Source organism: Lampris incognitus, chromosome 2 (assembly GCF_029633865.1).
Source record: "Lampris incognitus isolate fLamInc1 chromosome 2, fLamInc1.hap2, whole genome shotgun sequence".
Taxonomy (NCBI): Eukaryota; Metazoa; Chordata; class Actinopteri; order Lampriformes; family Lampridae; genus Lampris; species Lampris incognitus.
Genome location: NC_079212.1, coordinates 2,948,670 through 2,974,156, shown reverse-complemented (window position 1 = coordinate 2,974,156; position 25,487 = coordinate 2,948,670). Strand labels below are relative to the sequence as shown.

At 47.3% G+C, this 25,487-nt stretch overlaps 1 protein-coding gene across 1 annotated transcript in view; it reads left to right on the top strand.

The window, feature by feature from the left end:
* The window catches only part of fgd1 (FYVE, RhoGEF and PH domain containing 1), a 67,449-nt gene that overhangs the window by 13,290 nt on the left and 28,672 nt on the right, over nucleotides 1-25,487 (top strand). The window contains exons 2-9 of the mRNA XM_056274157.1: nucleotides 4,935-5,243; nucleotides 11,292-11,463; nucleotides 11,643-12,294; nucleotides 22,275-22,364; nucleotides 22,530-22,678; nucleotides 23,000-23,156; nucleotides 24,061-24,199; nucleotides 24,477-24,535. Of these exons, the coding sequence (XP_056130132.1) occupies nucleotides 4,935-5,243; nucleotides 11,292-11,463; nucleotides 11,643-12,294; nucleotides 22,275-22,364; nucleotides 22,530-22,678; nucleotides 23,000-23,156; nucleotides 24,061-24,199; nucleotides 24,477-24,535 (1,727 nt within the window). The remainder of the gene's footprint in view (nucleotides 1-4,934; nucleotides 5,244-11,291; nucleotides 11,464-11,642; nucleotides 12,295-22,274; nucleotides 22,365-22,529; nucleotides 22,679-22,999; nucleotides 23,157-24,060; nucleotides 24,200-24,476; nucleotides 24,536-25,487) is intronic.

Below are 25,487 nucleotides of genomic sequence, written 5' to 3'. Positions count from 1 at the left end.
GTTATGGTATTTGTACTGTGGGTTAGATTGTTTAACACAGTCTTGGAAAGTGAGAGGATGCCTGGGGAGAGGAGAAGTAATTGGTACTGATTTTCAAGAATAAGGGTGATGTGCAGAACTGTAGCAACTAAAGACAGCGGAATGATAAGGATGCAAGGAGTAGAGGTGACGAAGATGTATGAGTTTAAATACTTGGGGTCAACTGAGTGCAGAAGACAGGCGAAGAAGAGAGTACAGGCAGGGTGGAGTGGGTGGAGAAGAGTGTCAGGAGTGATTTGTGACAGAAGGGTACCAGCAAGAGTTAAAGGGAAGGAAGGAAGGAAGAAAGACGGTAGTGAGACCAGCTATGTTATATGGTTTGGAGATAGTGGCACTGACGAAAAGACAGGAGGTGGAGCTGGAGGTGAGAGAGTTGAAGATGCTAAGATTTTCATTAGGAGTGATGAAGAAGGACAGGATTAGGAACGAGTATATTAGAGGGACAGCTCAGGTTGGGCGGTTTGGAAACAAAGCAAGAGAGGCAAGATTGAGATGGCTTGGACATGTGTGGAGGAGAGATGCTGGGTATATTGGGAGGAGGATGCTGATTATGGAGCTGTCAGGGAAGAGGAAAAAAGGAAGGCCGAGGAGGTGGCTGGTGTGATAGAGGAGGATGCAGAGGACAGGAAGAAATTGAAACAGATGACCCGCTGTGGCAACCCCTAACGGGAGCAGCCGAAAGTAATAGTAGAGATTTGTACTGTGGGTTAGTGTGCAGTCATGTGCAACTCCAGTGCTGAGTGTTAGGGTCGATGAGTGATGTGTCCCCAGCCTGACAGTCTGTGGACGATTTGTTAAAAAGTCTAAATCTGCATGTGGACTGGCTGAAACCCAGCTCGAGCAGCTTGATCACCATTCTGCGGGGGATTATTGTGTTGAATGCAGAGCTAAAGTCTACGAACAACATCCTCACATATGTTCCCGCGTGCTCCAGATGTGTCAATGCAATATGGAGAGCTATGTTACTGGCGTCCTCTGTTGAGCTGTTGGCTCTGTAGGCAAATTGGTGTTGGTCCAGAGTGCGTGGGAGTGCAGATGTAATGTGTTTTAGGACCAGCCTCTCATACCACTTCATTACAGTGGAGGTAAGTGCCACAGGTCTGTAGTCATTAAGGCTGCTGATAGATGTTTTTTGAGGGACAGGCACAATAGTGGCAGACTTAAAGCATTTGGGGACAGTACATTCTGTTGCCTACTAACACGGGAATTCGGCCCGGTGGTCCCTGTGTTGGTAGGCAACGGAAAAGACCACCACGCCGACTGGACGCCCACTATCCAACTTTTTTAAACACTTCCTGAGTGTTTTGGGACACAATCTTCTTGACATTGTTAAAGAGTGTTTTAAAAAAGGGACACTTCTAGCTTCCTGTAGGCATGCAGTTCTCTTTCTGCTGCGTAAGAATGGAGATTTAACCCTTTTAAAAAACTGGAGACCAGTAGCTCTTTCATGTACAGACTACAAAATTCTCTCCAAAGTTTTATCAAACAGACTGAAAATATTTATTGAAGTGTTGATTGGGGCAGATCAATCTTATTGTGTTCCAGACAGATCTATGTTAGATAATTTATTTTAAACGAAGTTATGTTTTATATATGTAAATTATATAATATAAATGTAGGTGTTTTATCTATTGACCAAGAGAAGGCTTTTGACTGTGCAGATCATAGTTTTCTTTTGTCTAACTTACAGGCCTTAAGTGTTGGGGGAGGGGTTCCTGTCCTAGATAAAGCTGTTGTATAGTGGTGCTTGTTGTGTAGTGAAGATGTGGCGAGAGTTAAGCTGTCCTGTGCCAGTTAGGAGAGGGATTAGGCAGGGCTGCCCCATCTCAGGCCAGCTTTACAGCATTGCCATTGAGCCTCTCCTGTGTAGGTTGAGGAGCAGGCTGAGGGGTCCCTCTCTGCCAGAGCTAGTTCAACACCCTTCTGTTGTTGTATCAGCATATGATGATGATGTTAATGTGTTTGTCCAGGGAGAGGGAGATGTCTGGGAATTTAAAAAAAAGCCTGGTCCTATATGAAAATGATTCTACAGTCAAGGTTAACTGGGGAAAAAGTGAGGCTTTTTTGATGGGTCAGTGGGGCTTGGGGAGCACTTCTGGTCTTCCTGGGAACCTGAGGTGGGGAGAAAGAGGTATTAATGTCCTAGGAGTATATTTAGGAAGTGAGGACTTTTAGAGGCAGAACTGGGAGGGAGTGCTGGAGAAGGTGGAAGCCAAGTTGCCTAAATGGAAATGGTTGTGACGCCAGTTCTCCTATAGGGGAAGGGCTCTGATAGTTAATAACCTGGTCACCTCATCTATATGGCACAGACTCATTGTTTTAGTGCCACCACCTGGCCTTGTGGAAGAGATGCAGAAGCTCCTGGTGATTTTTTTCTGGTCTGGTCGGCACTGGCTGAGAGCATTGGCCCTGTATCTCCCTGTGGCAGAGAGAGGACAAGGACTCATGTAGATATTATATCCAGAACTGCGGCCTTCAGACTACAGACGGCACAGAGGCTGCTGTACGGCTGTGGTCACTGCTGGTTGGCTCCTGCTCGGCTGCTTCTTTGGAAAACTGGCCGGCATGGGTTGGATAAACAGCTTTGACATCTGATGCTGGCCTGCCTTGATTTACACCTTTTTACAGCTCGTGGTTAAAGCCTGGCAGATGCTGAAGGTCACATGAATTCCTGACCGTAGACCAAGAGTGTGGCTTTTTGAGAAGCTGCTGTTTTATAATGACTTCCTTGCGAATAGCACCTTTTCTTCTACAGTAAGGACTAAGTTTGTTGAGGCTGGCATTACTAAACTGGGCCATCTTAGAAAAACATCAATGGAAACACTTAGTGGCATCACCAACATCAGGTCCTCCAGAGTGCTGAGGAGGGTTGTGGAGGAAGTCTGGCAGTCCCTGTCTGGGCCATTAAGAGTGTTTGTAGAAAATTATGCTCTAGCTGAACAATGAAATGATTACATTGAGTGCGTTTTTCCCTCCCTGATCATTGGCCCTGCCGTTGAGGCATGGTGAGGCGGGAGCAGACTGCTTCTTTCCCTTAATACACCAGTGCTGGGTAGGTTCAGCTCTTGTGTGAAGAAGCAGTTTTATTACAGCTGTGTGAAGGTACTCATCCTTTGCTCTCTGGCTGCAGTCAAGGAGTCGAGGTGGACTGAGGTTTCTGCTTCAGACTGTACCCCTAAAGGCAGGTGGATGGTCCTGTATAAGCCTGCTGTTGCGAAGCACATGGCTGACCTCCAGTGGAGGATTATACATATGAGCAATACGCCATGAATGACACAGCGCTCACCTGGATCCAAGCACTTTTTTTTTTACTACTTTATTGGTCCCCATGGGGAAATTCTTTCTCTGCATTTAACCCATCCTAGCTGTGTAGCTAGGAGCAGTGGGCAGCCACCGTGCAGCGCCCGGGGACCAACTCCAGTCCTTCTTGCCATGCCTCGTTCAAGGACACAGACGGGAGTATTAACCCTAACATGCGTGTCTTTTTGACTGGGGAGGAATGTCCTTTCTGTACACAAAGGGAAACATTAGACCAGTGTTTCCCAACCCAGTCCTCAAGGACCCCCTATCCTGCAGATTTTCATTGTAACCCTGCATAGGTAGCCCTGCTTGTACTTACTCAACAAATCATCTCACAGCACTTAATTATGCAAGGTGTGCAACATTTGACATAATTCATTGCTGATTGGTTGAATAACTACAAACAGGTACCTATTCAGGGTTGTAAAGAAAATCTGCAGGATAGGGGGTCCTTGAGGACTGGGTTGGGAAACATTGCATTAGAGCATTTAGTGGTCTCTTGTCCTCAATTAGTGGGCTTATTTAGAGGACTACAGGAATAGGTGGAAGCTTTGGGAGAGGAATTCTCTGTCCCCTTGTTTGTTATTGGGCTTAACTATGCAGTAAGAAAAAGACTGCTTCTGGTCCTAGCCAATTTTTTGTTTGGAACTGCCAAGCTAGCGATCTGGAAGACCAGGAAGACAAGATGCTAGGTCAGGGCTGGACTGATGTGGTGCAGAGTCTGAAGGGTTGGTGGCAGCTCCTCTGATGATAGAGCACGCATTCTACACCCTGACCAGTAATCTGGACTCTTTCAGGGCTCTGTGGGGCTCAAGACAGGGTTTATGTTCACTGAGGGAAGGTGGGTCACTTGTTCTTAATGTTTAATTTATTATGGTCGTGTGTGTGTGTGTGTGTGTGTGTGTTGATGTGAGAGTGTATATGACAGAGATATTTTTTGTGTGATTTGATTCAAGATTCTTTATTTGTTACATCTCAATATACAAGTACAAGAGAGTAAAATTCTCGAGTTTCGGCTCCTCAACACTGCAGCAACAACAGTAATAAAATAACAACAGAACACAACAAAAAAGCAGTAATAATGATAAATAGTGTGTGGTGTATGTAGGGTGCTGTGTGTGTGTGTGTGTGTGTGTGTGTGTGTGTGTGTGTGTGTGTGTGTTTGTAAACTGATGATCCGCTGAAGACCACAGGTCAGTACCAGTCAGTCCGGCACCAGGCTTAGTGTCTTTAATGTTCTTCGTTCAAAAGCCTGGTTGCTTGGTGGAAGAACCTGCTCTGGAGTCTACTGGTCCGGGCTTTGAGGCTGCGGTACCACTTGCTTGACAGTAGCAGCTGGAACAGTCGATAGTTGGGGTGGCGGGGGTCTTTGATAAGCCAAATTAACGATGCCTGAAATGTTATTGTTTTTTTAGCTTATCATTTTATGTTGACATGATGAGAATGGAGGAATTTTATTATGTGATGTAAATTAAAGTTATTTCAAAAGTCAGAAAGTCTCTTTCTCTGTCTCTCTGTCTCTCTGTCTCTCTGTCTCTGTCTCTCTGTCTCTCTCTCTCTCTGTCTCTCTGTCTCTTTCTCTTTCTTTCTCTCAGGTCCCTCCTCCTGCAGTCCCAGTCTATTGACAAAGAGTCTTTCTGCGGAGCCTTCCTGTTCCCCCTGCAGCCACCAGGGGGTATTGGATGCAGAGCTTACCCAGACGCTGAGTACTGACCCAGGGCCTCAGTCCGGCTTGGGACCCCTGGATGCCGTGGAAGTGCTGGAGCCTCATCCTCTGGGCCCACCGGGCCGCTGCTGCTTCACCAACACAGTGAATGAGGGTGGACCATCAGAACCAGAGGGAGGCACTGCAGCACCTCCCCCCAGCAGGAGCAGGCCACCGGTAACTGGACCCAAACCACAAGGTGGGCAGAGACATGACACATCACTACAGTAAACTGAATGGATGGACTGATGGATGGATAGATATGGGTGATGGATATGGATGGATGATGATTGCAGGATGGACAAGTTCAAGTTATATTTTCAAATGCAGGTGGGGCATCAGGCCCACCTCAAATAGCTGACAATAAGACATTAAAAGTTAGCATTAAAACTAAAATACAGGGTTTCCGGGTGGCGTGGTGGTCTATTCCGTTGCCTACCAACATGGGGTTTGCTAATTCGAATCCCCGTGTTACCTCCGGCTTGGTTGGGCGTCCCTACAGACACAATTGGCCATGTCTGCTGGTGGAAAGCCGGATGTGGGTATGTGTCCTGATCGCTACACTAGCGCCTCCTCTGGTCGGTCAGGGCGTCTGTTTGGTCGGGAGGGGGAACTGGGGGAATAGCGTGATCCTCCCACGTGCTACATCCCCCTGGTGAAACTCCTCACTGTCAGGTGAAAAGAAGCGGCTGGTGACTCCACATGTATGGGAGGAGGCATGTGGTAGTCTGCAGCCCTCCCCGGATCAGCAGAGGGGGCGGAGCAGCGACCGGGACGGCTCGGAAGAGTGGGGTAATTGGCCAAGTACAATTGGGGAGAAAAAGGGGGGGGGGTCTAAAATTAACAGTAATTACATGCCAAAAACTAAAATCTTCATGTAATGACTGGCAGTTGAAACGTGGCAGTGTAACGGAGGTAGATACTATGTGATAAATATGTAACGTGTACATGTACACAATATGTAACGTGTACATGTACACAATATGTAAAGTGTACATGTACACAGTGCGGGGAATGATACAGCAGAAAACTGAGCAGTGCAGAATAAGTGAGGTGTGTGCACATTGCGAGAGAGAAAGAAAGAGAGTGTGTGTGTATGTATGTGTGTGTGAGTGTGAGTGTGTGTGTGTGTGTGTGTGTGTGTGTGTGTGTGAGTGTGAGTGTGGGTGCGTGTGTGTGTGTGTGTGTGAGTGTGAGTGTGGGTGTGGGTGCACATGTGTGTGTTTGTTGTGGGCTGCTCCCGGTCTGGGGAAAACGCTAGATGGGGACAAACTCCTGTTGCAGAACTCAAATACACATTGTTAATTAAATGGTGGGGTGGGTAGTGGGGTGACTCAGACTAGCTTCAGCTGGGGGTTAGTTGGATATTGCCGTCAGCTGCTCTCTGCAGGTCTGCCAGAGGTAGAGGAGGTAGTGTTAAATGGTGGGGTGGGTAGTGTGGTGACTCAGACTAGCTTCAGCTGGGGGTTAGTTGGATATTGCCGTCAGCTGCTCTCTGCAGGTCTGCCAGAGGTAGAGGAGGTAGTATTAAATGGTGGGGTGGGGTGGGTAGTGGGGTGACTCAGACTAGCTGCAGCTGGGGGTTAGTTGGATATTGCCGTCAGCTGCTCTCTGCAGGTCTGCCAGAGGTAGAGGTGGTAGTGTTAAATGGTGGGGTGGGGTGGGTAGTGTGGTGACTCAGACTAGCTGCAGCTGGGGGTTAGTTGGATATCACTGTCAGTGGCTCTCTGCAGGTCTGCCAGAGGTAGAGGTGGTAGTATTAAATGGTGGAGTGGGTAGTGGGGTGACTCAGACTAGCTGCAGCTGGGGGTTAGTTGGATATCACTGTCAGCGGCTCTCTGCAGGTCTGCCAGAGGTAGAGGAGGTAGTGTTAAATGGTGGAGTGGGTAGTGTGGTGACTCAGACTAGCTGCAGCTGGGGGTTAGTTGGATATTGCCGTCAGCTGCTCTCTGCAGGTCTGCCAGAGGTAGAGGTGGTAGTGTTAAATGGTGGGGTGGGTAGTGTGGTGACTCAGACTAGCTTCAGCTGGGGGTTAGTTGGATATCACTGTCAGCGGCTCTCTGCAGGTCTGCCAGAGGTAGAGGTGGTAGTATTAAATGGTGGGGTGGGGTGGGTAGTGGGGTGACTCAGACTAGCTGCAGCTGGGGGTTAGTTGGATATTGCCGTCAGCTGCTCTCTGCAGGTCTGCCAGAGGTAGAGATGGTAGTGTTAAATGGTGGGGTGGGGTGGGTAGTGTGGTGACTCAGACTAGCTGCAGCTGGGGGTTAGTTGGATATCACTGTCAGTGGCTCTCTGCAGGTCTGCCAGAGGTAGAGGTGGTAGTATTAAATGGTGGGGTGGGTAGTGTGGTGACTCAGACTAGCTGCAGCTGGGGGTTAGTTGGATATCACTGTCAGCTGCTCTCTGCAGGTCTGCCAGAGGTAGAGATGGTAGTGTTAAATGGTGGGGTGGGGTGGGGTGGGTAGTGGGGTGACTCAGACTAGCTGCAGCTGGGGATATCACTGTCAGCGGCTCTCTCCAGGTGTGCCAGAGGTAGAGATGGTAGTGTTAAATGGTGGGGTGGGGTGGGTAGTGGGGTGACTCAGACTAGCTGCAGCTGGGGGTTAGTTGGATATCACTGTCAGCGGCTCTCTCCAGGTGTGCCAGAGGTAGCGGTGGTAGTATTGGGAGTTCGGGACTTCTCCTAACGACTTCCTTCTAGGTGAGCCCTCACAGCATGTGTGTGCATGCGCTCGTGTGTCCAGAGTCTCCGTGTTCAGGAGGCTTATGGCTTGTGGGTAAAAACTGTCCTGAAGCCTGTTGGTTCGGGCCCGGATTCTCCGGTACTGTTTGCCAGAAGGTAACAGAGTGAACAGTTTGTGGCTGGGGTGGCTCTAGTCCCCAACTATCCTCTGGGCTTTCTTCCTGCAACTCTGAGTGTAGAGGTCCGGTATGGCCGGTGCTCAGTCCTGGTGATGTGCTGTACTGTTTTCACCGCCCCAAAAAGAAACTTCAGGTGTCACGGAATAATACTAGAATTGTTCGAAGTCTACCAGTGGACACTCGCTTGGTTTCCTCTCATTTTGAGAGAGTAAATTGGCTGAGGGTGCAGAACAGGGTGGACCAGAGGGTGCAGAACAGGGTGGACCAGATTAAATTGTGTACAGTACTGAGGATTGTTCGGGGATGTGCCCAGACCAGATATCTTAGAATTTTTGCTGGGTAGGGACGCACACAGTTACATCAGTAGGGGGAGCATGACTGACTTTGTACGCTACAGATTTAAGACACTTGCTGGCAAGGCAACCATTTCATACTCCACAGCTGTTTTATGGAATATGCGACCCAAAGCCATGAAGGACACTGACAGGGTTGGCAGCTTCAAAACTGCTCTAAAAAGGTGACGTAGGAACAGGTTAGATTAAATTATTCTCTCATGTGCTGTTAAGATGTGTGTGGCAGGAACCCCCATTTCAAGTATTAACTGCCTAATGCAAATTTTCCCTTGTGTTGGTTATTAAATTAAATTCAGTATACCTCATGTCTGTCTGTGGTGATCTTACGTGACCCCCCATCGCAGAGTGACAGGTTGTGAAGAGAAGGGGTCTATGGCAGGCTGTGTATCATTTATTCATTTTAAGGCGCTCGTCACTAGAAATTAGACACACACTAGTCACTATGAAAATCCACTAGTTGCTAAAAGCTAGACTCCAGCGCTGTTAGAATAAGCACTAGTTAGTGGTTACGACTAGTCACCATGATCTTTCACTAGTAACAAGTCAATAACACTAGTTCTTTTATTATTATACTATTTATTTATTATTATATTATTGTCCTGTGATGGCCTGGCGGTCTGTCCAGGGTGTCTCCCCGCCTGCCGCCCAGTGACTGCTGGGATAGGCTCCAGCATCCCGCGCCCCTGAGAGCAGGATAAGCGGTGTGGATAATGGATGGATGGGAAATTCAGTTACTGCAGATTAACCCATCCTTGCTGTGATGTGTGCAGCTCGGAGCAGTGGGCTGCTGCCTTCATGCAGCACTCGGGGAACAACTCCAGTTCTTTTCCCACTACCTTGCTCAGGGGCACAGACAGGAGTATTAACCCTAACATGCGTGTTTCATTTGATGGTGGGGGAAACCGGAACACCCGAGGGAAACCCACCGCAGACACGAGAACATGCAAACTCCACACAGAGGACGACCTGGGATGACCCCCAAGTTTGGACAACCCCGGGGTTCGAACCCAGGACCCTCTTGCTGTGAGGCGACAGCGCTAACCACTGTGCCATCGTGCCGCCTGTATATAGTGTCTCTGTTGCCCAGAATGTAGAGTTTTTGAACGTATGAGCTGTCAAGTTTGTCATGTGCTGATGACTGTTCTTGCCCCCTTCCACTAAGGAGCACAATGGAAGTAAGAATACTCGCTCCCTTGTGTTGTCCCTGTCAGTTTTTGAAAATAATACATGAAGCACTCATCCTGTATTTATGTTTTCAGTGTTGAATAAAACCAACCAATCAATCAATCAATCAACACACCTAACACCATCCAAAACGTCCAACACATCTGATAACATCTAACAAAATCCAACATCATTCAACCCAACAGATGCCATCAAACAAACACATCCAACACAACCAACACCATCCAACACAGCTAACACCATCCAGAACGTCCAACACATCTAACATCAAATGCAGTTCAACAACAAATGCCACCAACCACGTCTGAACACAACCAATGCCCTCCAACACAACAACACGTCTAACGCAACCAGCGTCATCCAACACGTTCAACACAACCAGTGCCATCCTACACAACCATCACTATCCAAAAAATTCTGAACCACCCAACGCATTCAACACTTTCTAACAGAGGTAACATCACCCAACACATCTTACACAACCAGCAACCTTCAACACCATCTAACAAATCTAACACATCCGACATATCCAGCATTACCCAACACATCCATCACATCTACACCATTCAACACCATCCAACCCCATACAGCTGTTCTAACTCCATTCAACACATCCAACACCATCCAACCCCATACAGCTGTTCTTACTCCATTCAACACCATCCAACCCCATACAGCTGTTCTTACTCCATTCAACACATTCAACACCATCCAACCCCATACAGCTGTTCTTACTCCATTCAACACATCCAACACCATCCAGCTGTTCTAACTCCATTCAACACATCCAACACCATCCAACCCCATACAGCTGTTCTAACTCCATTCAACACATCCAACACCATCCAACCCCATACAGCTGTTCTAACTCCATTCAACACATCCAACCCCATACAGCTGTTCTAACTCCATTCAACACATCCAACCCCATACAGCTGTTCTAACTCCATTCAACACATCCAACACCATCCAACCCCATACAGCTGTTCTAACTCCATTCAACACATCCAACCCCATACAGCTGTTCTAACTCCATTCAACACATCCAACCCCATACAGCTGTTCTAACTCCATTCAACACATCCAACCCCATCCAACCCCATACAGCTGTTCTAACTCCATTCAACACATCCAACACCATACAGCTGTTCTAACTCCATTCAACACATCCAACACCATCCAACACCATACAGCTGTTCTAACTCCATTCAACACATCCAACTGCTCTAACACATCCCACATCATTCAGTACCATCCAACTTCATCTAATACATCCAACACAATCTAACAACAACCTACACATCCAACTGTTGTGTCGGCATTTTCCCCACCACCAAATGAAAACGCCTGGTTGAACCCGAGTTTTACTTACTGATGTTGTGCCATCTGTTGCTTAACGTCCTCTACCAGCTTGTTCTGTCTCGTCTGCTTATTAGAAACAGCAACAGCAACAACTACCTGCCTTCTTCTTCCTCATTTGGCTGTTATGATGAAGATGGAAAACACAATGCACCCTTTCATTGTCTTGGCAAAGTTCTACCAGACACTAACCATCCATCATCCATTATCCAACCGCTTATCCTAGTCGGGGTCACGGGGATGCTGGAGCCTATCCCAGCAGTCATTGTGCGGCAGGCGGGGAGACACTCTGGACAGGCCGCCAGTCCATCACAGACCAGACACTAACCATTCAAATCAAATTCTAGTAAAGTCTGCAGGATTTGATATTCCTAGAGTAACTATTGTGTTAAAGACACCAGAGACAGAGAGACTCATACAGGAGGTTTGTGAGTCTTGTGTAACCAATTGTGCCTTTAACGTCAACTGACTGAGTCTCTCTTTTCCAGTTCCGCCAAAGCCCCCCCACCTCCAGCAGCATGCAGGGTGTAAGCCACGTCCCCGTGCCCCAGACAAGCCCCTCCCCCCTCCTCCACCCTGCCGACCTCTCCCAGTAGACCCACGGGGGGAGGGAACCTCCTCTCCTACCTGCGTGCTCTCCCTCATCGAGAAGTTTGAGAGGTGAGCTCTGATTGGTCTGAATATTTCTCTCCTGGTCCAGTAAACAGACAGGGGTTGGTCACATGGTCCAAGGACAATAGATTAGTCACATGGTCCAAGGACAATAGAACCTCCAAGACTAATATTTGTCTGTGTGTGTGCGTGTGTGTGTGTGTGTGTGCGTGTGCGTGTGTGTGTAGGGAACAGCTCATTGTCGTTCCAGACATTACGGGGGGTGGAGCTCTGTGTCCCAGACTGGATTCTTCCTCTTGCAGTTCTCCACCTTTCTCACCATCATCATCCCCAGCTCCCCTCCTTGCTGCTGACCTGCCCCTGGAGGTCAGGGGTAAAGAGAGTGATGACAGCACAGCTGAAGAGGGGGAGTTATCAGGGGGTTGTGGGAGGGATGCTGACCACCGCCTCTCTATGGAGTCAGGGTGCAGTGCCTCCGAAAAGCACCTCCGTGAAGAGGCGGTTGCTATGGAGACCGCAGATTACCAACTGCAGGCTGCTGAGAGCCAATCAGAAATCCCCTCTGAGCGCTTGTCCCTCCCCTCCTCACAGACGGAGGGGAAGCTGGCCAATCGAGACAGCGGAATCGACAGCATCAGCTCCCCGTCACACAGCGAGGAGCTCTGCTTTGCCAGCGCGGAGGAAGGAGGTCTAGCTTATTCCTGCAGCCCCGTCCTCCCACGCCTGTCCAGCTCCTCCTCCTACACGGGGGAGGGGGAGGTGCGTAGGGAGGACGGCGCTGGTGACTCTGAGGAAGGAGACAGTGACATAGAGGAGGAAGAGGAGGAGCTTACAATGGTTCTTCCTCCTGCCAAGACTAACAGACAGAACTCTACTGAGGTGAGAAGCTAGAGAAAGAAAAAGAGAGAGAATCAGATCTCAGCTCAGATAATCTTTCGTCCAATAAGATCAGAGCAAACACCTGATGGGGGCATGGTCATGGCAAAAGTTAGTTGTGGAAAAAATTACACTGATGTAAGTCAGTAGAAATAAAGTTGAGTCACTGTGTTAATGTCTATTTCAGGAGACGTTCCAGTTAAATCTAACATCCTGCGTCGTTTTTGGTTTGTACATGTGAGGGGCTTCAGGATGGAGGTCTCTTCACTCTGATGTCACATATGCATTGCTTAAAAACTGTAGTGTGAGTGTAGTCAGAGAGAGGGGGTGGGGGAGACAAAGAGACTGCTTTTACTACTACTACTACTTTTGGCTGCTCCCGTTAGGGGGCGCCACAGCGGATCATCCGTTTCCATCTCTTCCTGTCCTCTGCATCTTCCTCTGTCACACCAGCCACCTGCATGTCCTCCCTCACCATATCCATAAACCTCCTCTTTGGCCTTCCTCTTCTCCTCTTCCCTGCCAGCTCCATATTCAGCATCCTTCTCCCAGTATACCCAGCATCTCTCCTCCACACATGTCCACACCATCTCAATCTTGTCTCTCTTGCTTTGTCTCCAAACCGTCCAACCTGAGCTGTCCCTCTAATATACTCGTTCCTAATCCTGTCCTTCTTCATCACTCCCAGTGAAAATCTTATCATCTTCAACTCTGTCACCTCCAACTCCACCTGCTGTCTTTTCATCAGCACCACTGTCTCCAAACCATACAACATAGCTGGTCTCACTACCATCTTGTAAACCTTCCCTTTAACTCTTGCTGGTACCCTTCTGTCACACATCACTCCTGACACTCTTCTCCACCCACTCCACCCTGCCTGCACTCTCTTCTTCACCTCTCTTCTGCACTCCCCGTTACTTTGGACAGTTGACCCCAAGTATTTAAACTCATCCACCTTCACCACCTCTACTCCTTGCATCCTCACCATTCCACTGTCCTCCCTCTCATTCACACATATGTATTCCGTCTTGCTCCTACTGGCTTTCATTCCTCTTCTCTCCAGTGCACACCTCCACCTCTCCAGGCTCTCCTCCACCTGCTCCCTACTCTTGCTACAGATCACAATGTCATCCACGAGCTCAGAGCCAATCCTTGATGTAATCCCACCTCCACCTTGAACCCATCCGTCATTCCTACCACACACCTCACCACCATCACACTGCCCTCATACATATCCTGCACCACTCCTACATACTTCTCTGCAACTCCTGACTTCCTCATACAATACCACACCTCCTCTCTCAGCACCCTGTCATATGCTTTCTCTAAATCCACTAAGACACAATGTAACTCCTTCTGGCCTTCTCTATACTTCTCAATCAACATTCTCAAAGCAAACATCACATCTGTGGTGCTCTTTCGTGGCATGACACCATACTGCTGCTCGCTGATCATCACCTCTCCTCCTCTTAACCTAGCTTCTATTACTCTTTCTCATATCTTCATGCTGTGGCTGATCAACTTTATACCTCTGTAGTTACTACAGTTCTGCACATCGCCCTTGTTCTTGGAAATCGGTACCAGTATGCTTCTTCTCCACTCCTCAGGCATCCTCTCACTTTCCAAGATTGTGTTAAACAATCTAGTTAAAAACCCCACTGCCATCTCTCCTAAACATCTCCATGCCTCCACAGGTATGTCATCTGGACCAACCGCCTCCCCACTCTTCATCCTCTTCATAGCTGCCCTCACTTCCTCCTTGCTAATCCGCTGAACTTCCTGATTCACTATCCCCACATCATCCAACCTTCTCTCTCTCTCATTTTCTTCATTCATCAGCCCCTCAAAGTACTCCTTCCACCTTCTCAGCACACTCTCCTCGCTTGTCAGCACATTTCCATCTCTATCCTTGATCACCCTAACTTGCTGCACATCCTTCCCAGCTTGGTCCCTCTGTCTAGCCAGTCAGTACAAGTCCTTTTCTCCTTCCTTAGTGTCTAACCTGTCATACAACTCACCATTTGCCTTCACCAACTCTCTCTTGGGTTTTCCTTGGGTACCCTCTCCACCACCTCATCCAACTCACTCCAGAATTCTTCTTTCTCTTCCATCTCACGCCCAACTTGCGGGGCATATGTACTGATAACATTCATCAACACGTTTTCGATTTCCAGCTTCATACTCATCACTCTGTCTGACACTCTCTTCACCTCCACCACACTCTCGACATACTCTTACTTCAGGATTATCCCTACCCAATTTCTCCTCCCATTCGCACCATGGTAGAAAGGTTTGAACCCACCTCTTATACTCCTGGCCTTACTCCCCTTCCACCTGGTCTCTAATACACACAGTATGCCTACCTTTCTTCTCTCCGTCATATCAGCCAGCTCTCTCCCTTTACCAGTCATAGTGCCAGTATTCAAAGTTCTGACCCTCACCTCCACACTCCTACCCTTTCTTCTCTCCTGCTGCCTCTGGACATGCCTTCCCCCTTTCCTTCTCCTTCACCCAACAGCAGCATAGTTTCCACCGGCACCCTGCTGGCCAACCGTAGCGGTGGCGGTCATTGGTAACCCGGGCCTCAACCGATCCGGTATGGAAATCTGGTTTATGATCCGTATATTTTAGCTGGCAAAGATTTTATGCCGGATGTCCTTCCTGATGCAACCCTCCCCATCTAACCGGGCTTGGGACCGGCACTAAGAATGCACTGGCTTGTGCATCCTCAGTGACGGGGTTAGATGGAGAAAAAGAGATTTTTTTTTATTTTGGAAAATACTTGATCTAGTTCACAAATGAAACATCACACAACTTTCAGTAAGATAGACTGAGATAGATACTTTACTACTGCCACGCAACAGTGTCGGCGGTTATTCTTTTGGTACAACGTGGTAGCTCAGTTCCAGTACAAAAAAGAAAAACAAGCATACAGCGACCATAAACCATTACAACAACACAAAAATGAAACACGTGAATGTGAGGATATGTACAGTGAATGCATGATGAGTACAGTTCAGTTCCCCAGCATATCAAGTGGCCCAACTGGCAGACAGGACAGTGATTGATGTACCAGTGCAAACAAGTCCAGTCTGGTTCAGTCCAGTGCATACAGAGCGTTCAGGTCAGTATAAGGGATCCAAGGGGGGCAGCAAGGGCTGTTAAGTGTTGTGACTGCTGTAGGAAAAGAAGCTGCGCTAATGATATACTAGAGAACAAAATTGTACAATTTATCTAAAAACATCACCAAAGATCACAGTTTCACTTAGTGCTGAACAAATTCCTTCATCGCAGCACCGCTCTTGTGTAAAGTCATTCATTGCTTTGATTTGAAATCAGTCCATAATCTGGCCTTTAGCACAGCGACACATAGTGGAACTATTTGTGGGCCGTTCATGTTCCCCGCTTTCTTTTCCCTGCCCTGATAGTTTTGTGGCTCCCAGCAGGAAATGTTAAAGTTGCCGTTTTGTCTTGTTAGATTTTCTGGATTCAACACCAAACAAACATGTGTCTTGTTTTAGAAAAACATATCCCACAATGTAGAAACAGAATTTCTAACACTGCAGATAAATGATCAGGTCTTTTACGTTCAGAGAATCAGTGAAAAAGAGCCTCCACTGCCCCACAGAACGGGCATTCATGTGAAACTGGTAAGTATGATATAGAGGCATTAACAGCAATAGCCCCTCATAAAATTCTCCACTGGAGATCGCTGATCTTTTGTTTATAGGTGGACTGTACAGTAGGGTTGTGTATTGGTGAGGATCTGGTGATATGATACATATCACGATACAGGGGTTACGAGTCAATATATGGTGATATATCGCGATACTGTAAGAAAGGTGATATATTGTGATCCTGTAAGAAAGGTGATATATTGTGATCCTGTAAGAAAGGTGATATATTGTGGTCCTGTCAGAAAGGTGATATATTGTGATACTGTCAGAAAGGTGATATATCACGATACTGTCAGAAAGGTGATATATTGTGATACTGTCAGAAAGGTGATATATTGTGATACTGTCAGAAAGGTGATATATTGTGATACTGTCAGAAAGGTGATATATTGTGATACTGTCAGAAAGGTGATATATTGTGATACTGTAAGAAAGGTGATATATTGTGATACTGTCAGAAAGGTGATATATTATGATCCTGTAAGAAAGGTGATATATCACAATACTGTCAGAAAGGTGATATATTGTGATACTGTCAGAAAGGTGATATATTGTGATACTGTCAGAAAGGTGATATATTGTGATACTGTCAGAAAGGTGATATATTGTGATACTGTCAGAAAGGTGATATATCACAATACTGTCAGAAAGGTGATATATTGTGATACTGTCAGAAAGGTGATATATTGTGATACTGTCAGAAAGGTGATATATTGTGATACTGTCAGAAAGGTGATATATCACAATACTGTCAGAAAGGTGATATATTGTGATACTGTCAGAAAGGTGATATATTGTGATACTGTCAGAAAGGTGATATATTGTGATACTGTCAGAAAGGTGATATATTGTGATACTGTCAGAAAGGTGATATATTGTGATACTGTAAGAAAGGTGATATATTGTGATACTGTCAGAAAGGTGATATATTATGATCCTGTAAGAAAGGTGATATATCACAATACTGTCAGAAAGGTGATATATTGTGATACTGTCAGAAAGGTGATATATTGTGATACTGTCAGAAAGGTGATATATTGTGATACTGTCAGAAAGGTGATATATTGTGATACTGTCAGAAAGGTGATATATCACAATACTGTCAGAAAGGTGATATATTGTGATACTGTCAGAAAGGTGATATATTGTGATACTGTCAGAAAGGTGATATATTGTGATACTGTCAGAAAGGTGATATATCACAATACTGTCAGAAAGGTGATATATTGTGATACTGTCAGAAAGGTGATATATTGTGATACTGTCAGAAAGGTGATATATTGTGATACTGTCAGAAAGGTGATATATTGTGATACTGTCAGAAAGGTGATATATTGTGGTCCTGTCAGAAAGGTGATATATTGTGATACTGTCAGAAAGGTGATATATCACGATACTGTCAGAAAGGTGATATATTGTGATACTGTCAGAAAGGTGATATATTGTGATACTGTCAGAAAGGTGATATATTGTGATACTGTCAGAAAGGTGATATATTGTGATACTGTCAGAAAGGTGATATATTGTGATACTGTAAGAAAGGTGATATATTGTGATACTGTCAGAAAGGTGATATATTATGATCCTGTAAGAAAGGTGATATATCACAATACTGTCAGAAAGGTGATATATTGTGATACTGTCAGAAAGGTGATATATTGTGATACTGTCAGAAAGGTGATATATTGTGATACTGTCAGAAAGGTGATATATTGTGATACTGTCAGAAAGGTGATATATCACAATACTGTCAGAAAGGTGATATATTGTGATACTGTCAGAAAGGTGATATATTGTGATACTGTCAGAAAGGTGATATATTGTGATACTGTCAGAAAGGTGATATATTGTGATACTGTCAGAAAGGTGATATATTGTGATACTGTCAGAAAGGTGATATATTGTGATACTGTCAGAAAGGTGATATATCACAATACTGTCAGAAAGGTGATATATTGTGATACTGTCAGAAAGGTGATATATTGTGATACTGTCAGAAAGGTGATATATTGTGATACTGTCAGAAAGGTGATATATCACAATACTGTCAGAAAGGTGATATATTGTGATACTGTCAGAAAGGTGATATATTGTGATACTGTCAGAAAGGTGATATATTGTGATACTGTCAGAAAGGTGATATATTGTGATACTGTCAGAAAGGTGATATATTGTGATACTGTCAGAAAGGGGATATATTGTGATACTGTCAGAAAGGTGATATATCACAATACTGTCAGAAAGGTGATATATTGTGATACTGTCAGAAAGGTGATATATTGTGGTCCTGTCAGAAAGGTGATATATTGTGATACTGTCAGAAAGGTGATATATTGTGATACTGTAAGAAAGGTGATATATTGTGGTTTCATAGGCCTGTGTTCTTTGTGCTTATGCTACTTCCTGTCTCAGTTGACGTTGTTGTGTTGGTGTGGAAGAGTCAAATGGCTGAAGATAGATTACAACACTGTTGTCTAGCGGTCGTGGGGTTACACACAACACAACATGTTTGTCACCAGCCTTTACATGTAAACAATTAAAAATCCATACAGTGGTTTTGAGAATTGACACAGTATCACAAAAGATAATATCCCCATACTCAAGCGTATTGATATTTTCTTACACCCCTAGTGTATAAAACATTCCACGCCTGTTTAAGATCAGTTCTTACCCCCGGTTCACCCACCATGCAGTATCCATTGTTATGGCTAGCTTGTTTTCTGGACCCAAACTGCAGACAGACAAAAAGGGTTGTAGTGAAAAGTGGGTTAATTGGAGGATGATGGGGGGGGGGGTGATTGTGGTGATGGAGATGAGGGGCAGGCAGAGGGCAGGCAGGTAGATAAGTGACTGGGGAAGAGGGCACAGGGTATCCTGTACACAGGAGAGCACATTTAGCACGAGGAAACACCGGGAACTAGCTCGAGTACATAATAAAATACCGCAGTGGCGGCAAGAGTGACTACCACGGTGGTTGGCTGAACAATCTGGTGATGAGCTGGTGAAGAGCCAGGATCCTTATACTGCTGGGGTTGATGAGCAAGTTGAAGACAGGTGTGGGGGTGAAGCAAGAGCCAGGAGAGGAGAGAGAGACAGAGAGACAGAGAGACAGAGAGACAGAAAGGGCCACATCCACACCACACACAGAGAGACAGAGAGACAGAGAGACAGAGAGACAGAAAGGGCCACATCCACACCACACACAGAGAGACAGAGAGACAGAGAGACAGAAAGGGCCACATCCACACCACACACAGAGAGACAGAGAGACAGAGAGACAGAAAGGGCCACATCCACACCACACACAGAGAGACAGAGAGACAGAGAGACAGAGAGACAGAGAGACAGAGAGAGACAGAGAGACAGAGAGGGGAGGTAGAGGCACAAGGGAAAACTGGAGTCACGGCCAGAGCCCTGACATCCATTCTGCCGTTCAGCTTACTTTTCTGGAGCTTTTACAAGTCGTCTGTACACCTGTTGTCCTTTTGCTGAGTACAAATCAGATCTTTTTGTACTTCTTAGTTCTAGCAATGGGCCTGCTGCTCAAACTAGCGGGATAAAATGCGAAGTCAGGAAAGGAGTCTTCTCCATCAGGACCCTCCGTTCCGCTGCAATTCTGTTGCACCATTTTTAGTCGCTCCCCTGTCAGTCTTCCATGCCACCTGTTTAAATAGTCCTGGTGTGGTGAACACACCTCTGTCCTGAACGAGAAGCCACGGGCTTTGTGTTTTTAAAAGCGAGTCCTGATGTGTCCACAACCTTCTGTAGCTTTACAGTTCTGGATGCACACAAAGTGTGTTGAGGCTTGGTGTGCCGGTGTCCTGTACATCGAACTGGCTCAGTGAACGAGAGTGTCTTCCAGCAGCTAGTGTAATAATACGCCAGGCTCCACCCCCCCCCCTTTTCTCCCCAATTGTATCTGGCTAGTTGCCCCACTCTTCCGGGCCGTCCCGGTCTCTGCTCCACCCCCTCTGCTGATCCGGGGAGGGCTGCAGACTACCACATGCCTCCTCCCATACACGTGGAGTCACCAGCCGCTTCTTTTCACCTGACAGTGAGGAGTTTCACCAGGGGGGCGTAGCGTGTGGGAGGATCACACTATTCCCCCCAGCCCCCCCCCCCCCCGAACAGGCACCCCAGCCGACCAGAGGGGGCGTTAATACAGCAACCAGGACACATACCTACATCCAGCTTCCCACCCGCAGACACGGCCAGTTGTGTCTGTAGGGACGCCCACCAAGCCGGAGGTAACACGGGGATTCAAACCGGCGATCCCCGTGTTGGTAGGCAACGGAATAGACCGCTACGCTACCTGGACACAAAAGTATTGTTAACGACAATACCCTTCTCCACAACCATGTTAATTTTATCCACCATATCTAGAAACAAAGCAAGAGCTCCATTCAGCCTAGCCGCATCTTTAATGCAGTGGTGTCTGAGCACGTCACCTACAGCTAGCCCGGCGTCCTCCACCAAACAAAGAAAGCTGACTGGAGATTTTACGTCATGCTTCCTAGCTGACCTCCGTGACTGCTAAACACGCTATAACATAGTGTGTCAAAAACAGAAAAACCATCAGTGAGGACTCAGGACTGCAGAAGTAGCTTTTCTTTGGTTCTACTCGTCTTTGGCAGCTTCAAAAAACAAAATATGAGAGAACAGACACACCCATCATCATCTTCTTTCTATAGAACACCTGGACAGGTAAAACACCTGGACAGGTAAAACACCTGGACAGGTAAAACACCGGTACAGATAAAACACCGGTACAGATAAAACACCTGGACAGGTAAAACACCTGGACAGGTAAAACACCGGTACAGATAAAACACCTGGACGGGTAAAACACCGGTACAGATAAAACACCAGGACAGGTAAAACACCTGGTCAGGTAAAACATCAGGACAGATAAAACACCCAGACAGGTAAAACACCCAGACAGGTGAAACACCCAGACAGGTAAAACACCCAGGACAGGTAAAACACCTGGGCAGGTAAAACACCTGGACTGGTAAAACACCTGGACAGGTAAAACACCGGTACAGATAAAACACCTGGACGGGTAAAACACCGGTACAGATAAAACACCTGGACAGGTAAAACACCAGGACAGATAAAACACCTGGACGGGTAAAACACCGGTACAGATAAAACACCTGGACAGGTAAAACACCTGGACAGGTAAAACACCTGGACTGGTAAAACACCGCGACAGATAAAACACCCAGACAGGTAAAACACCCAGACAGGTAAAACACCTGGACTGGTAAAACACCACGACAGGTAAAACACCAGGACAGGTAAAACACCTGGTCAGGTAAAACATCAGGACAGATAAAACACCCAGACAGGTAAAACACCCAGACAGGTGAAACACCCAGACAGGTAAAACACCCAGGACAGATAAAACACCTGGGCAGGTAAAACACCTGGACTGGTAAAACACCTGGACATGTAAAACACCGCGACAGATAAAACACCTGGGCAGGTAAAACACCTGGACTGGTAAAACACCTGGACATGTAAAACACCGCGACAGATAAAACACCCAGACAGGTAAAACACCTGGTCAGGTAAAACACCTGGGCAGGTAGAAGACCTGGAGCCTAGAGCTGCCTGTAGCTAAGTAATACTATCAAGTCTGAGGATAGTACACACACTAAGTGAGAGACAGCGTCCGGGTGGCGTGGCTGTCTAGTCCGTTGCCTACCAACACGAGCCTCGGCGGTTCGAATCCCTGTGTTACCTCCGGCTTGGTCGGGCGTCTCTACAGACACAATTGGCCGTGTCTGTGGGTGGGAAACCGGATGTGGGTATGTGTCCTAGTCGCTGCACTAGCGCCTCCTCTGGTCGGTCGGGCACCTGTTTAGGGGGGAGGGGGAACTGGGGGGAATAACGTGATCCTCCCATGCGCTACGTCCCCCTGGTGAAACTCCTCACTGTCAGGTGAAAAGAAGCAGCTGGATGTATAGGAGGAGGCATGTGGTAGTCTGCAGCCCTCCCCGGGTCAGCAGAGGGGGTGGAGCAGAGACCGGGACAGCTCAGAAGAGGGGGGTAACTGGCCAAGTGCAATTGGGGAGAAAAAGGGGGGAGGGGAGTGAGAGAGACAGACAGAGAGACTCTCTTAGTGAGGAGTGTGTGTGTGTGTGTGTGTGTGTGTGTGTGTGTGTGTGTGTGTGTGTGTGTGTGTGTGTGTGTGTGTGGATCCTGTGTTCGCCACCTACTTGAAAGTCTTTTATAAATACTGATCTGATCACAAACAACTGTCTCTCTGTCTGAGTGTCTGTCTGTCTGTCTGTCTTCCAGCTGTCTGTCCAGCAGAGGGTGTTTAACATCGCCAATGAGCTGCTCCACACAGAGACGGCGTACGTCTCCAAACTCCACCTGCTGGACCAGGTAAACCTCCACCTGACCCACTGACCGCTGGTTTGAACTTATAAAGCGGCTGTTGATTTTCCCCTCCTTTCTCTTCTCCTCTCCTCTCTTCTCTCCTCTCTCCTCTTCACTTTCCTCTCCTCTCTGCTCCCTCATCTTCTCTCTCCTCTCTCGTCTCCCCTGCAGGTGTTTTGTGCACGGCTCCTGGAGGAGGCGCGTTCCCGTTCCTCCTTTCCCTGTGATGTGGTTCAGGGAATCTTCTCCAACATCTGCTCCATCTACTGCTTCCACCAGCAGTTCCTGCTGCCCGCCCTGCAGAGACGCATGGAGGAGTGGTGAGAGCAGCAATCCATCCATCCATCCATCCATCCATCCATCCATCCATCCATCATCCATCCATCCATCCATCCATCCACCCACCCACCCATCCATCCATCCATCCATCCATCCATCCATCCATCCATCCATCCATCCATCCATCCATCCATCCATCCACCCATCCATCATCCATCCACCCATCCGTTTATCATCTCTGGACCCATGCATGACTCAGCTGTGCTCTCTGCTGGTATCAGAAGACTGTATGGGGTAGTCAGATCTTTGAAGTGGACCAGCTCTTGAACGTGTGATGTCTGGTTTCTCCTTCTGCCTCACAGGGATTCGAACCCGAGGATTGGAGACATCCTGCAGAAGTTAGCTCCATTCCTGAAGATGTATGGCGAATATATCAAGAACTTTGACCATGCTCTGGAGCTCATCAACACCTGGATGGATAGGTGTGCTACATTTAAGACCATCATCCATGACATCCAGGTACACACACACACACACACACACACACACACACACACACATGGACTCCGTACACATGATACACTAATCATACCCTGTTAGCCTCCTGTTGGCGTACTGCTAGCTACAGATGTAGGTTTGGTTCTCATTTCGTCTCTTCTAATCTGGCAGCAGTCTTTGTTGTGCAGTCTGCCTGAGAACCAAACATTTCCCGGGAGTCAGAACCAACTGGCTGCAGCATGGCTGTCATTTGGCGGCACGGTGGCACGATGGTTAGCGCTGTCGCCTCACAGCAAGAAGGTTCTGAGTTCGAACCCCGGGGTTGTCCAACCTCGGGGTCATCCCAGGTCATCCTCTGTGTGGAGTTTGCATGTTCTCCCTGTGTCTGTGGTGGGTTTCTCCGGGTGCTCCGGTTTCCCCCACCATCAAAAAGACATGCATGGTAGGGTTAATACTCCTGTCTGTGCCCCTGACCGAGGCATGGCAAGACCACCTGGAGGTGGTCCCCGGGTGCTGCATGGCGGCTGCCCACTGCTGCTAGCTACACAGCTAGGATGGCTACATGCAGAGAGGAGTTTCCCTACGGGGATCAATAAAGTACCTCAAAAACAAATAAACAAATAAATAAATATTGTTTGCATTAGTATAAGGTGAAAGGGAAGCAAAGTATCGCACAGTTTGTGTGTAGTACAAGTTTTAGCAATCAGGTCAGTGGTCCCAGCAGGTGAATCGGTTCATCTGGACACGACGTGTGTTGACCGATACCTTTCATCATCATCTAGGTGGAGTGAGAGAGTTTGGTATTTGTTGATTTGTACTGACTCTAATTAGAAGTGATGAGTGGCTGTATTGGTTATTGACTGGTGTGGTCACGGATGGTGTTGATTGTTATGAGTTATTGATGATGGGTTGTCTTGATTTACAGCGGGAGGAGCGTTGTGGGAATCTGACCTTACAGCACCACATGCTGGAGCCAGTCCAGAGGATTCCTCGATATGAACTGCTGCTCAAAGACTACCTACAGCGCCTCCCACAGGATGACCCCGACTACTGCGATGCCCAGAGTAATACACACACGCACACACACACACACATTCACACACCTTACCCACGACACACAATAGACACATACACATAAATGTCAACAACATGGTATTGTTTTTATTCAACCACTCATACTATTAACACACATTCTCTCTCTCTCTCTCTCTCTCTCTCTCTCTCTCTCTCTCTCTCTCTCTCTCTCTCTCTCTCTCTCTCTTTATATATATATATAATATATAAAATATAAATACATGTACTTATCTGTTTATTTATTTGTTTGTTTGTTTGTTTATATAGAATCTCTAGAACTCATTGCCACGGCAGCAGAGCACTCCAACGCTGCCATTCGGAAGATGGTAAGTGTGTGTATATGTGTGTGTGTGTGTGTGTGTGTGTGTGTGTGGTGTTGTTTTAACCAGCACACACACCCAGCTGTCGGGGCTCTTCCAGACCAGAGGAGCAGCAGTCAGACTTGTCATTAAGTGTCCATGTGTCTCTTTAATTGCTCATCAGTGATTACAGTAATTAAGTCTTGGCGTTGTTCCACCAGCATTCCAGCCAAGCTTTGCAGACAGCATGAAAGGACTAATGTTGGAAAAGTGCAAGAAGGGATGGAATATACACTGTAGATTAGGAGTATGGGTCTCAGTGATCGCAGCAGGCTTCCTGAACCAGCAGCAGTGCTCCTCTCTACCAAGCAGTCTGTCTGCACCAGCAGCAGTGCTCCTCTCTACCATGCAGTCTGTCTGCACCAGCAGCAGTGCTCCTCTCTACCATGCAGTCTGTCTGCACCAGCGGTGCTCCTCTCTACCATGCAGTCTGTCTGGACCAGCAGCAGTGCTCCTCTCTACCATGCAGTCTGTCTGCACCAGCAGCAGTGCTCCTCTCTACCATGCAGTCTGTCTACACCAGCAGCAGTGCTCCTCTCTACCATGCAGTCTGTCTGCACCAGTTGCGGTGCTCCTCTCTACCATGCAGTCTGTCTGCACCAGCAGCAGTGCTCCTCTCTACCATGCAGTCTGTCTGCACCAGCAGCAGTGCTCCTCTCTACCATGCAGTCTGTCTGCACCAGTAGCAGTGCTCCTCTCTACCATGCAGTCTGTCTGCACCAGCAGCAGTGCTCCTCTCTACCATGCAGTCTGTCTGCACCAGTTGCGGTGCTCCTCTCTACCATGCAGTCTGTCTGCACCAGCAGCAGTGCTCCTCTCTACCATGCAGTCTGTCTGCACCAGCAGCAGTGCTCCTCTCTACCATGCAGTCTGTCTGCAGCAGCAGTGCTCCTCTCTACCAAGCAGTCTGTCTGCACCA